General features: G+C 45.5%; 2 protein-coding genes across 2 annotated transcripts; both read right to left on the bottom strand.

Moving 5' to 3' along the window:
• Positions 1-542: 542 nt before the first annotated feature.
• LOC102369549 (RUN domain-containing protein 1-like) lies at positions 543-2,973 on the bottom strand. Its single transcript, XM_014518665.2, has one exon. The coding sequence runs from the start codon at positions 2,943-2,945 to the stop codon at positions 2,103-2,105; it is 843 nt and encodes a 280-aa protein (XP_014374151.1). The 5' UTR covers positions 2,946-2,973; the 3' UTR covers positions 543-2,102.
• Positions 2,974-4,449: 1,476 nt separating this feature from the next.
• Positions 4,450-12,800, bottom strand: RUNDC1 (RUN domain containing 1). The gene is made up of 4 exons (XM_025200773.1): positions 9,539-12,800; positions 8,195-8,393; positions 7,763-7,876; positions 4,450-6,875 (listed from the first exon to the last, which is right to left on the bottom strand). Exons 1-4 carry the CDS (start codon positions 9,551-9,553, stop codon positions 6,010-6,012), a joined length of 1,194 nt encoding a protein of 397 aa, XP_025056558.1. The 5' UTR covers positions 9,554-12,800; the 3' UTR covers positions 4,450-6,009.
• Positions 12,801-12,806: the final 6 nt, after the last annotated feature.

Here is a 12,806-nt window from a genome sequence, read left to right on the forward strand (position 1 = left end):
TGATCCCACAATAACTATGTCCCACAGCATAACCATCAACATTCCTGGATCCTACACCTAGCACCTCCAGAAATGTAATGCAGACAGTCCTCAGGTTTAAGACAATTGGTTCCCGAAAACCACGTCTTACAACGTTTCAACTTAACTCGGAACTGATTTTCCCATAGGAAACAATGTTATAAATGGGGGTTGGCTCCTGAACCAAGGCCCAATACCCTATTTTCACCAAAAATAATCCAGAATTTTGTACTCCATCAATTATAGATAAGTAATATAGCTACATCAATGTATTTATATTGTAAATAGCAATCATATTGATTTGGAAGGACTTCTTTGAGGAGACTTTACTGGATATGTTTTGAAGGGCTCTTGGATGGACTTTTTGAAGGGTTCTTGGCTGGAGTCATCTCAGGAAACTTGGCTACAGGGTTTTCTGGAGTCTTGTCTGCTTTCTTAAAGAAAGTGTCCAATGAAGTTTGGACAGATGTTCTCCAGGGAGATGAGTGACGCGGCAAACTTGTTCACTGGAGTCAGATCAAGTGTTGTAAAGTTGAAACAGGCGTCAGAAAGTTGAAACAGTGTCAATTTATAAATGTTGTAAGTGCAGAACATTGTAACTCAAAACGCTGTAAGTCAAGGACTGCCTGTACATCTCATCCAGTGCATTAAATGCCCAGATGGAAGCTACATAAAAGAAACCGAACAACTGCATACCAGAATGAACACACACCAAGAATCTGTAAAAGACAAAAATACCCAACTATCTGTGGGTGCACATTTCTCATAAGATAGCCACTCTTTCTCCAATACTCAAATGGAATTTATAAAGCACTTTTCATAGACAAGCCTACGAACTTCACTTGGTAAATCTACTGGATGCAAAAAATAATGCACTAAATGTAGACACTGAATTTATGGCACATTATAACCTGCCTGCCACCCAATAACCCCAAGTAAGCTCTCTATATTTTCCCAGCTGCATTTTATCATCTGTTGGCATTCCCTTTCTGTTGCCCAACCCCCTCCCCTCTGATCTTCTCAGCTATGCACCTGCATTTTTACAGACTTGCATTTTGAGTACTGGCTTAAGCTTCTATTCAGATCCTAGAGAGAAGACCAGCAGGCTCTCCCTATGCCTGAAGGGCACCTGTGCCTGAAAGCTTGCAAAAAACAATTTTTCCAACCATTCAGTTTGTCTAATAAAAGATATCACATTTACCCAAGTAACCATGTCGGCCCAGACCTCTTATACATTTAATCAATACTATACATAAATAGAGGAGATGGGATGTCAGTCCAGGTTGCATCAAGTGCAACAAGGTATTTGTTAAAACTATTTCACTACCTCCTTCCCCCTGCACTGAATAGCAAAATGCTACAAATGGTATCTTTTAGTCCAGGGGTTGTCAACCAGGGGTAAGTGTACCCCCAGGGGTACATGCTGGCCGGTGGGGATGGAATGCCACTATGCACCATCCTGTACTGCTGTGCAGGCACCGCCCGGCAGGACATGGGAGGTGGGGGAAGCTTGCACGCAATGGTTGCCCCTACTCCACATCTGGCCACGTGCCACGCTCCCCATCCCCGCCCTGTGTTGCCGCCAGGGGTACACTACTCTGCATCCAGCCACCGGGGGTACACTGATCCAAAAAGGTTGAAAACCCCCGCTTTAGTCTAAAAATTGTGAGGGCTCACTGTGCAGGTGCTGCATAGGTGTTGCTTCTGGAAAAAAAAAAAAAGGAAACTGCTCCTATGTACTGGCTGTATAATCAGGCTCTTGTTTATTACATTTCAGGCAGCTCCTCACTTCTACCACATGATAGTGGTAGGGCCTCTGCAAATGGCTGTAGCAGCTTCACTGACTTAAGAGCTGCATGAGCATAGGCCTGAGGGGTTGGGTGCTCAACCTAAAAGCCTGCAGCATTTCCTCACAGGCATTCGAGCAGTGAAGGTTTCCAGTGTTGAGACATTCAAGTACTTGAGACACTCAAGTAAAATTTAAGATCATCCTCAAATGAACCAAGCTTGGTCTTAAGAAAAAGCTCCTTGAGATCAATAGCTGCCTACTAAGAGGAGGTGGGGGCTGATCTGCAAAGGACATGTCAAAAAGCATCTTTGATGTTTTTCAGCTGCCGGACAGCCAAATCCACAGGGAGGTTGAACTTTGAGTTGCTCAGGCGACTGAGAATATTGAGTGCACTCTCAAAGCCTGTGTTGGCCATGTAGCTCCAGGGCTGATAGTGAGACTGTATCAGAACCCCAGATTTGCAGATGAGGTTCACCCAGGACACCAGGCGCTGCTCATTTAAAGCCATACACACCAAGGCCTTCAGTTCAGAGTCTGCACTGCGTTTGAAGGGATCATGTTCCGTGAGAACAGTGTGAACAGCCGTCAGCAGGCTCTGCTTGGGGGTCACAGCAACACCTCCTGTCACAGGCAGGGCAAAGGACTGGGAGAGTTTGCGAGCTGGGGACTCCACAAAGGCGCGACCATTCTTGGTATTGTAATACTTAACAAAGAGCTCCCATGGGTGCATGGTCTGTGGTGATGAGGTAAAGGCAGGAATCAAACACGCAATGGGTGCCAACACCAAGCTCATCCCTTGAGAAGAAGCATAGAGCCCATGAGCCATAAGGTCTCGTAAAGCAATGGTCAGCTCCTTCCGCACAGCCAGAGTCAGCTCATCTCGCCCTCCTAAGGGAACATCCTGCATGCTGGAGTAGCTGACAACATGGTTCTGCTGCTGGTGCTTCAATATCAACTGCTTCACTTTGTCTACAGACAGCTCCAGTCTCTTAATTAAAGGGGAATAGTCTTTATTAGCTTGGTCCTTCTGCCAGAGGGTGCGGGGTATCTGACCTGTAGCACAACCAAACTGACTGACAGCAAATATCTGCAGCACAGCAAGCATGCGCCGCATGAGATGCAGACCTGTTTCTCTCATCTTTCTGGCGTCCTCTGGGTGCACTGGTCAGTTAGAGGGGAAAAAAAAAAAAAAAAAAGTGATGTCATTAGAGAATCTGATTTCTCTCTGTTTGCATACCTACAGGGAGCTGAACCACCCACACCTACATTACTACTGGGCTTCTACTCCAGGGTTTCTGGCTGGGTAAATGATTCTGCTTTGTTCAAGTAAGCTAGAACTTTACAGTGCTCATACAATCTGGAGAACACAGCATCAAACTGTGCCCCATTCTCAAACTGCAATGTCGGTCTTAAATCACATGGCAGAGAAGGATCCCTACTATGACTGCTCACCAAACAAGCACCAGTGGCCAAAGACCCCTCAAGGTAGAGGGATCTAGTCAGGATAAAAGGGCACTGCAGATTCTATAGTATCAGGTGAGCAATGTCAAGGTGACAGGAGCTTTCTGTGAGAGATTTCTAGTTATTTTCAAGGACTGAGTAGTCTCAGGGTTAGCTGGCTTGCTTACCCCAGAACCTGAGATCCAATAAAGTTCATGTCATAAGTTCCAGTAAGTTTTTCAATACATGAGTTTCAATAAGTGGCTAAATCCCAATCTCAAAGGATTTAACTCCACCCAGCCAGTGGTCTCTGCTGATGAGGACTCCTGAACCTGAACAGTAGTTGTAGTGCAGACCAAGGCTACAGCACGAGAGAAGACTGCACAGCACCTGCTTGCATTGTGTACTGCTGGCTTGTTATCAAAAGACCCTCATTTCCATGAGTACCCCACTGAGAAAGCATTTTAACATTTTGTCTGGGTCAGTGAAAAGGAAGGGAAACCATCACTAACAGGGGAAAGCAGCCAGCTGTCACCTGAATAGCCATAAAAAAAAAAAAAAAACCCCCAAACCCAGAACGGCTGCAGGCCCAAGTAATTGCCCATCCTGATCTACACCATGCCAGAACAAGAAACGTAAAACCTGCCAACACATCTCCACTGATCCCACAATAACTATGTCCCACAGCATAACCATCAACATTCCTGGATCCTACACCTAGCACCTCCAGAAATGTAATGCAGACAGTCCTCAGGTTTAAGACAATTGGTTCCCGAAAACCACGTCTTACAACGTTTCAACTTAACTCGGAACTGATTTTCCCATAGGAAACAATGTTATAAATGGGGGTTGGCTCCTGAACCAAGGCCCAATACCCTATTTTCACCAAAAATAATCCAGAATTTTGTACTCCATCAATTATAGATAAGTAATATAGCTACATCAATGTATTTATATTGTAAATAGCAATCATATTGATTTGGAAGGACTTCTTTGAGGAGACTTTACTGGATATGTTTTGAAGGGCTCTTGGATGGACTTTTTGAAGGGTTCTTGGCTGGAGTCATCTCAGGAGACTTGGCTACAGGTTTTTCTGGAGTCTTGTCTGCTTTCTTAAAGAAAGTGTCCAATGAAGTTTGGACAGATGTTCTCCAGGGAGATGAGTGACGCGGCAAACTTGTTCACTGGAGTCAGATCAAGTGTTGTAAAGTTGAAACAGGCGTCAGAAAGTTGAAACAGTGTCAATTTATAAATGTTGTAAGTGCAGAACATTGTAACTCAAAACGCTGTAAGTCAAGGACTGCCTGTACATCTCATCCAGTGCATTAAATGCCCAGATGGAAGCTACATAAAAGAAACCGAACAACTGCATACCAGAATGAACACACACCAAGAATCTGTAAAAGACAAAAATACCCAACTATCTGTGGGTGCACATTTCTCATAAGATAGCCACTCTTTCTCCAATACTCAAATGGAATTTATAAAGCACTTTTCATAGACAAGCCTACGAACTTCACTTGGTAAATCTACTGGATGCAAAAAATAATGCACTAAATGTAGACATTGAATTTATGGCACATTATAACCTGCCTGCCACCCAATAACCCCAAGTAAGCTCTCTATATTTTCCCAGCTGCATTTTATCATCTGTTGGCATTCCCTTTCTGTTGCCCAACCCCCTCCCCTCTGATCTTCTCAGCTATGCACCTGCATTTTTACAGACTTGCATTTTGAGTACTGGCTTAAGCTTCTATTCAGATCCTAGAGAGAAGACCAGCAGGCTCTCCCTATGCCTGAAGGGCACCTGTGCCTGAAAGCTTGCAAAAAACAATTTTTCCAACCATTCAGTTTGTCTAATAAAAGATATCACATTTACCCAAGTAACCATGTCGGCCCAGACCTCTTATACATTTAATCAATACTATACATAAATAGAGGAGATGGGATGTCAGTCCAGGTTGCATCAAGTGCAACAAGGTATTTGTTAAAACTATTTCACTACCTCCTTCCCCCTGCACTGAATAGCAAAATGCTACAAATGGTATCTTTTAGTCCAGGGGTTGTCAACCAGGGGTAAGTGTACCCCCAGGGGTACATGCTGGCCGGTGGGGATGGAATGCCACTATGCACCATCCTGTACTGCTGTGCAGGCACCGCCCGGCAGGACATGGGAGGTGGGGGAAGCTTGCACGCAATGGTTGCCCCTACTCCACATCTGGCCACGTGCCACGCTCCCCATCCCCGCCCTGTGTTGCCGCCAGGGGTACACTACTCTGCATCCAGCCACCGGGGGTACACTGATCCAAAAAGGTTGAAAACCCCCGCTTTAGTCTAAAAATTGTGAGGGCTCACTGTGCAGGTGCTGCATAGGTGTTGCTTCTGGAAAAAAAAAAAAAGGAAACTGCTCCTATGTACTGGCTGTATAATCAGGCTCTTGTTTATTACATTTCAGGCAGCTCCTCACTTCTACCACATGATAGTGGTAGGGCCTCTGCAAATGGCTGTAGCAGCTTCACTGACTTAAGAGCTGCATGAGCATAGGCCTGAGGGGTTGGGTGCTCAACCTAAAAGCCTGCAGCATTTCCTCACAGGCATTCGAGCAGTGAAGGTTTCCAGTGTTGAGACATTCAAGTACTTGAGACACTCAAGTAAAATTTAAGATCATCCTCAAATGAACCAAGCTTGGTCTTAAGAAAAAGCTCCTTGAGATCAATAGCTGCCTACTAAGAGGAGGTGGGGGCTGATCTGCAAAGGACATGTCAAAAAGCATCTTTGATGTTTTTCAGCTGCCGGACAGCCAAATCCACAGGGAGGTTGAACTTTGAGTTGCTCAGGCGACTGAGAATATTGAGTGCACTCTCAAAGCCTGTGTTGGCCATGTAGCTCCAGGGCTGATAGTGAGACTGTATCAGAACCCCAGATTTGCAGATGAGGTTCACCCAGGACACCAGGCGCTGCTCATTTAAAGCCATACACACCAAGGCCTTCAGTTCAGAGTCTGCACTGCGTTTGAAGGGATCATGTTCCGTGAGAACAGTGTGAACAGCCGTCAGCAGGCTCTGCTTGGGGGTCACAGCAACACCTCCTGTCACAGGCAGGGCAAAGGACTGGGAGAGTTTGCGAGCTGGGGACTCCACAAAGGCGCGACCATTCTTGGTATTGTAATACTTAACAAAGAGCTCCCATGGGTGCATGGTCTGTGGTGATGAGGTAAAGGCAGGAATCAAACACGCAATGGGTGCCAACACCAAGCTCATCCCTTGAGAAGAAGCATAGAGCCCATGAGCCATAAGGTCTCGTAAAGCAATGGTCAGCTCCTTCCGCACAGCCAGAGTCAGCTCATCTCGCCCTCCTAAGGGAACATCCTGCATGCTGGAGTAGCTGACAACATGGTTCTGCTGCTGGTGCTTCAATATCAACTGCTTCACTTTGTCTACAGACAGCTCCAGTCTCTTAATTAAAGGGGAATAGTCTTTATTAGCTTGGTCCTTCTGCCAGAGGGTGCGGGGTATCTGACCTGTAGCACAACCAAACTGACTGACAGCAAATATCTGCAGCACAGCAAGCATGCGCCGCATGAGATGCAGACCTGTTTCTCTCATCTTTCTGGCGTCCTCTGGGTGCACTGGTCAGTTAGAGGGGAAAAAAAAAAAAAAAAAGTGATGTCATTAGAGAATCTGATTTCTCTCTGTTTGCATACCTACAGGGAGCTGAACCACCCACACCTACATTACTACTGGGCTTCTACTCCAGGGTTTCTGGCTGGGTAAATGATTCTGCTTTGTTCAAGTAAGCTAGAACTTTACAGTGCTCATACAATCTGGAGAACACAGCATCAAACTGTGCCCCATTCTCAAACTGCAATGTCGGTCTTAAATCACATGGCAGAGAAGGATCCCTACTATGACTGCTCACCAAACAAGCACCAGTGGCCAAAGACCCCTCAAGGTAGAGGGATCTAGTCAGGATAAAAGGGCACTGCAGATTCTATAGTATCAGGTGAGCAATGTCAAGGTGACAGGAGCTTTCTGTGAGAGATTTCTAGTTATTTTCAAGGACTGAGTAGTCTCAGGGTTAGCTGGCTTGCTTACCCCAGAACCTGAGATCCAATAAAGTTCATGTCATAAGTTCCAGTAAGTTTTTCAATACATGAGTTTCAATAAGTGGCTAAATCCCAATCTCAAAGGATTTAACTCCACCCAGCCAGTGGTCTCTGCTGATGAGGACTCCTGAACCTGAACAGTAGTTGTAGTGCAGACCAAGGCTACAGCACGAGAGAAGACTGCACAGCACCTGCTTGCATTGTGTACTGCTGGCTTGTTATCAAAAGACCCTCATTTCCATGAGTACCCCACTGAGAAAGCATTTTAACATTTTGTCTGGGTCAGTGAAAAGGAAGGGAAACCATCACTAACAGGGGAAAGCAGCCAGCTGTCACCTGAATAGCCATAAAAAAAAAAAAAAAACCCCCAAAACAAACCCAGAGGAGTCTAAAGTCTATAAAATGCTTACCTCTGTTATTCCCAGGAGGCAGCCTGCTATTTGGTTTATAGGAGCTACTTGCAGGTGTCTTGCCTGAGCATTCACAGTGTCCATCTTCTAGCGTGCCAGGACTTCCAACTTCATCTAAAACAAAGAATCCACTACAGCTGGTTATTTTGCCCCTCTACATCTGCTGTAAGATTTAAGCTACGTATCCTAAGCTACAGACGTTATGATTGCCGTATACCACTTTGTGCAGAGGGGACCGACCTGCCTGTCAAGTGTCCTAGGTTCTCCCTGTGCAGTCTCCTCTCACACAGAGGTCTGGGGTGCTCTGTGTGACCTAGAAGTCCAGATTCTGTTGCAATTAGGTCTGTTGTACTCCTCCTCCCCACCTCAAGCCAAGCTGTGCCCCGATATGGGGCAATTCATTCACTTGCCCATGCAAAACATGCCACTGACCCTGAATGAAGTTGATGAACATCTCAAGGTCCCGTATTTGCGTCTTAAGCTGTTCCACTAGTTGCTCCTTCACCCTTGCTGGATTGACAATCTGTGCAATAGCAGCATCCACCCGGTGACGCAGCTCATCCGGGGACAACGATGCAATATCCTCATTCAGGTTCATATCCAACTTCTTTATCAACTCATCTATAATCACCTGCAAATCACAGCAGGCAGTGAACTGCACAGTCTCACCATGCATCCTGGGGAACCAGAATGCTGTGTTCACACACACACACTTCTTTGGGGAGGGGAAGAGGGAAGGGGGAGATTATTCCAGTCTATGCTATAATGACTAACCATACAATAAACTCTGGTTAATTTGCCCACAGGATACTGTATTGTCTGGGTGTGCAAAACACGCCCCCCTCCAGTACAAAGTTATGGAAAAATTCTACAACAAAATGTGACAATGCAGTAGGCCACCAGGGAGGCCCTGCCCTGATAGCACCTGCTAGAAAAGGCTGCATCCACAAGATAGGGAGGCTGGCAGGGAGTCAGAGAACACAAAAATGGGAATGGCCTGTGGGTCCTGATCCTACAAACGTAGCTTTCCCCAGACCACGAGAAAGAGAGAAGGAACCACAATACAACATTTCCAAAGGGATGGACTGATGGTGATCTGCAGGGGTCAGTCTGGAAGGGACAAAGGGAAGGTGGGTCTTCCACACCTTCTCCCTGAGACAATGTAACAGCATGATAGGACCCACCCCCTCTAATGCACTGGAGGCACATGACATGTAGAGGTGGATAATGTTACACACACCCCTTCCCCTCACTTTTTCCTAGCTGAACCTGCCATTTCGCATTGGTATCTTGGGGTTCTGTTGTACCCAGGGGCTGACTACCAAGACAAGATTAGAGTCATCTTCAAACTACTAGTACCCAATTTCAATTATTTTTGTTCTGCAACTTCAATGTATAAAGTTGCATCTTACTTTTAGACCTCTTCTTTACAGAAATAACTGTGTTTTATACATTGGAAAATACAGTTATTTCCTGCTATGGGTTAATTAACTGTTGTTCTGATTCTCCACCAACACCGACCTGCTGCTGCCGTTATCATCTAATAATTGCCACCGCTGGACAATTCACCATTATCTGCATTCCCTTTGGAGTGGCAAATTAATGGGTATACGGTACATACAAGTAGTCCCTATAGATTACATACAAGCATGCAGAAAAACTAATGCATCCACAACAGTTGTTTTATAGTTGGCAAGTTAAGGGCTGGCCACATCAGAGGCTCATGCACGCCAAGGAGAAAAGATTGGCATGGGCAGAAAGAGTTAGAGGACTTACCTGCTGTCTTTCCATGACCACAGACTGTGGCAGTGAATCATAACTGCCCTCTTGGTAAGCAAAGGTCTCCAAGTCATCCAACTGCGTCTTGAGCTGCAGAATCAGCTCTCGCTGCTTTTCCTTTTGAACTTCAATTCTCTCCTGCTTCTCCCGCTCGCTCTGAAACAAGTTGATTGGAAAATAAATTGATCAATATGCCCAGCACTGCAGGATCCAGGAGATGGGCATGCAACTACCACATGCCATCCCTGACACAAAGCTGTACATGTACTGTGTAAGAAGAATATACAACCCTTATCCTATTAGTATACAAATAAGTGCCTCCATAGGCCTATGCCCCAATCTCATCAAGCAAGACCCTCAGAAAACAGGGAACTATTTTGTAAGCAGCTGCATAATAGTTAGCATCACAGCTTAAGAGTAAGTTCTTCTTGTATTTATATGGAGGTTCATGCAAATTATTCTTCTGGCCTAGGCTCCAGGAGGACACAAGAGCCGGGTAGTACTTTTGGATGCAATTGCATAAATATTGTGCATGCCTTGCAGTCACAGGCCATTCCCGGTTTCAACACTAAATTTTTCTTACAATGTATTACAACCATGGCATTTTATGCAGGTATAACCTAAGGGGGGAGGGTTTCAGCAATATGTTTTTTGACTAATATGCTAAAATGATACTTTAAAAAAATATCACCCCAAAGATCGATTTAAGTGTCACTTACCAGCCCCTGCACGTGCAAAGCATAGAAATAAAAAGGATAAGCACTCAATTACATTTCAAATTCTTTTCTTCCAAACAGAGTAGCAAACATCTTATTTTTCTTTATTCAACTAAATCTCATTATTCTGTAGATATTTAAGACCCTTATGGACTATATGCAAAGCAGATTAGAATCCAGACTGCAAGCCCCATCTCTGCTTCTACATAAATACCAAAGATATTAAGTCCCCAAGAAAGTTCTGGACTATGCTGCTGCTTCTTTGACTTTGCAAGCTGCACTAAAGCCAAAGATGCGAAGGGGAGAAGTGAGCCCAGAGTCAGTGTTTGTGAAGCTCTAAGTTGAAGTGCAATCCTCAGCACTGCCATTCTACAGGAAACTGACACTGGCCAAAAGCTCGGTCTGCAAAGCTGAAGCGCGAATGAGAGCCTAGTAACACTGCCCTCTTTTTTTTTTTTTTTTTTTTAAATCTGCCAGGCAGAGCCAAAACAAACAAGTTACATGTGCAGGTACTTTGCTGTTGAGGGCTGCAAGCCCAGCCTGCAGCTTCTGCAGGTATAATAGCTCCTAAGCACATTCTTGTAATAATGTTAAAAAGAAACCCCCCTCTGGATTTCCTAAGTTCATAAGCAGCAGCAGCACTCCCACCAGGCCTCCTATCTGTTGTCCTTGTCCTTTTCTCCCCTGTGATTTTGTCACTTTTACAAAGCTACCCCATTAGCTAGCAGAACCTGCTGAAAGCCTCTACTGTTTCAGCTGCATGGGACCTGGACAGGGCCAGCAGCCTGAGGCAGATCAAGGCGTATCTTGCTGTGGCACTCCCTCTTCATTGTGCTTGTGGAAAGGGTGCAGAAGAGGGTGGGACTGTAAATACCATTTATCTGCACAGATTTCAGATCAGATGAGGAAGGGAAACTTCTACTGTTTTGATCCTAATGGAAGAGAACTATGATGCTTACAGCTAGTATACAGGTTACAGTAAAAGACCAGTCCTCTGGAAAGACCAAACATATAAATGAACTAATCAAGCCAGAGCAATTCAGACAGATGCGATAGCTTGGCCATCTACTCTACTACGCTAGGAAAGTGCTGGCATCTCAAACAACATACAGTGGACAAATCCCCAGCATAAAGAGCCAGATCAGGAAGAAAACAGTGAAAAAATATATCCAAGTTCCACCTATAACCCAGGAAACAATGCATTGACTGTCATTATCATTATTAACCGCTAGGCTAAATGCAACAAGAAATATTAGGAATTTACTGCAGAGTACAAATATGAAAAATTTGGCTGAACTCTAACCCCTCTAGGATGGGGATTCAAATACAGAATAATGGAACCTGGACCATGAAGAGTCATACTAAGAGCCTAGACTTATCTGACACTAAGCCTGGAGAGAATTCAGTGTTCAGGCTGTAGCTCAATCTTTATTTGCACTCATTTAAAAGCTACACATTCACAATATGAGCCCATCCGTGCGTTCACAAGGATATGCGAGTGAACACAGAAGTGCACAGTCCAACAGCACTATGCAACTTACAAGGGTGGTGGGTGGTCATCTCACTTTCTACTGCTCAGCATACTGTACCTACCAACTTCAAGCATCAATTCCTTACATTAAGATCGTCTGCACTATGAAACAGTGAGGTTTAACAACCACCTGTGCAGGTAAATCCAAGCACCATCACAATTAGGACTGACCTAGCGCTTTCACCTGAGCACAAATGTAGTCCAGAGCATGGGCTTTAACCTGGTTATAACAGCCTCAGAAGACTGGTGTGATTAGAGTCCTTAGTGACACAATTTGGAGAAGAAAATTAAAATTTTGGAACGAGCAGTTAGTGACTGCCTAAAACAGACAAGTATTCAAGGATGCATAGCAGGAAGAAGAATGGAAAGGGCAAAAAAGACATAGATAAGATGGAGGATGGGCGTGGGGAATCAAATCAGGCAATAAAATCAACAGGAAACAGAAAACTGGGAAGATCTATTTCTATTACAAAGATGTCATAGACAGGAGCCCTCAGGGCAGGGCTACGCGTATATCTGGGGGCTGCCCTGACAGAGGCGCAGGGGCTCTCACAACAGAAGCACAGAACATCTGCAAGGACCGGAGCTTTTCATAAGGAGCTGGACCAAGCAGACAGCAGAGTTCGTGACCACCAGACAGGGACCGGGAGCACTGCCCTGCTTCTCCCAGCCAAGAACACTTGCTGTCACCGGTGGGGCTAATCAGCTGCAAGTGACAGAAAAAAAGATGATGGGGATACATCAGGCCCCTGGAGCAATGAAGCAGTGAGAGGCAAACACCAGCCAGGTGTCCCCGGGAAAGGCACTGCCAGGACAAGTTAAAAGGCCTGTGGGTGCCACGCCACAGGGCATGGTGGCCACAGAGGCACCTCTGCTGGCACTAGACAGGGACGAAGCCAGCGAGCGGCACTGGCACAGGCGGGCTCTGAGGGTGCGAGGTGAACGCAGACCCAGCCCACTGGGGGACGCCGCCAGGGCCCAGCTCGCGCAGGGGCGGGGGCACCACGGCCACGGTCGA

The sequence above is a fragment of the Alligator sinensis genome, unplaced genomic scaffold (genome assembly GCF_000455745.1).
Source record: "Alligator sinensis unplaced genomic scaffold, ASM45574v1 scaffold161_1, whole genome shotgun sequence".
NCBI classification, from domain to species: Eukaryota; Metazoa; Chordata; order Crocodylia; family Alligatoridae; genus Alligator; species Alligator sinensis.

Coding starts and splice junctions, on each gene's coding strand:
- LOC102369549 (XM_014518665.2), bottom strand. CDS start 2,945: ATGAGAGAAACAGGTCTGCATCTCATGCGGCGCATGCTTGCTGTGCTG.
- RUNDC1 (XM_025200773.1), bottom strand. Junction 7,877..8,194: donor GTTCATCAACTTCATTCAGG/GTCAGTGGCATG, acceptor TCTTTGTTTTAG/ATGAAGTTGGAAGTCCTGGC. Junction 6,876..7,762: donor GCCTCCTGGGAATAACAGAG/GTAAGCATTTTA, acceptor CTAACTGACCAG/TGCACCCAGAGGACGCCAGA.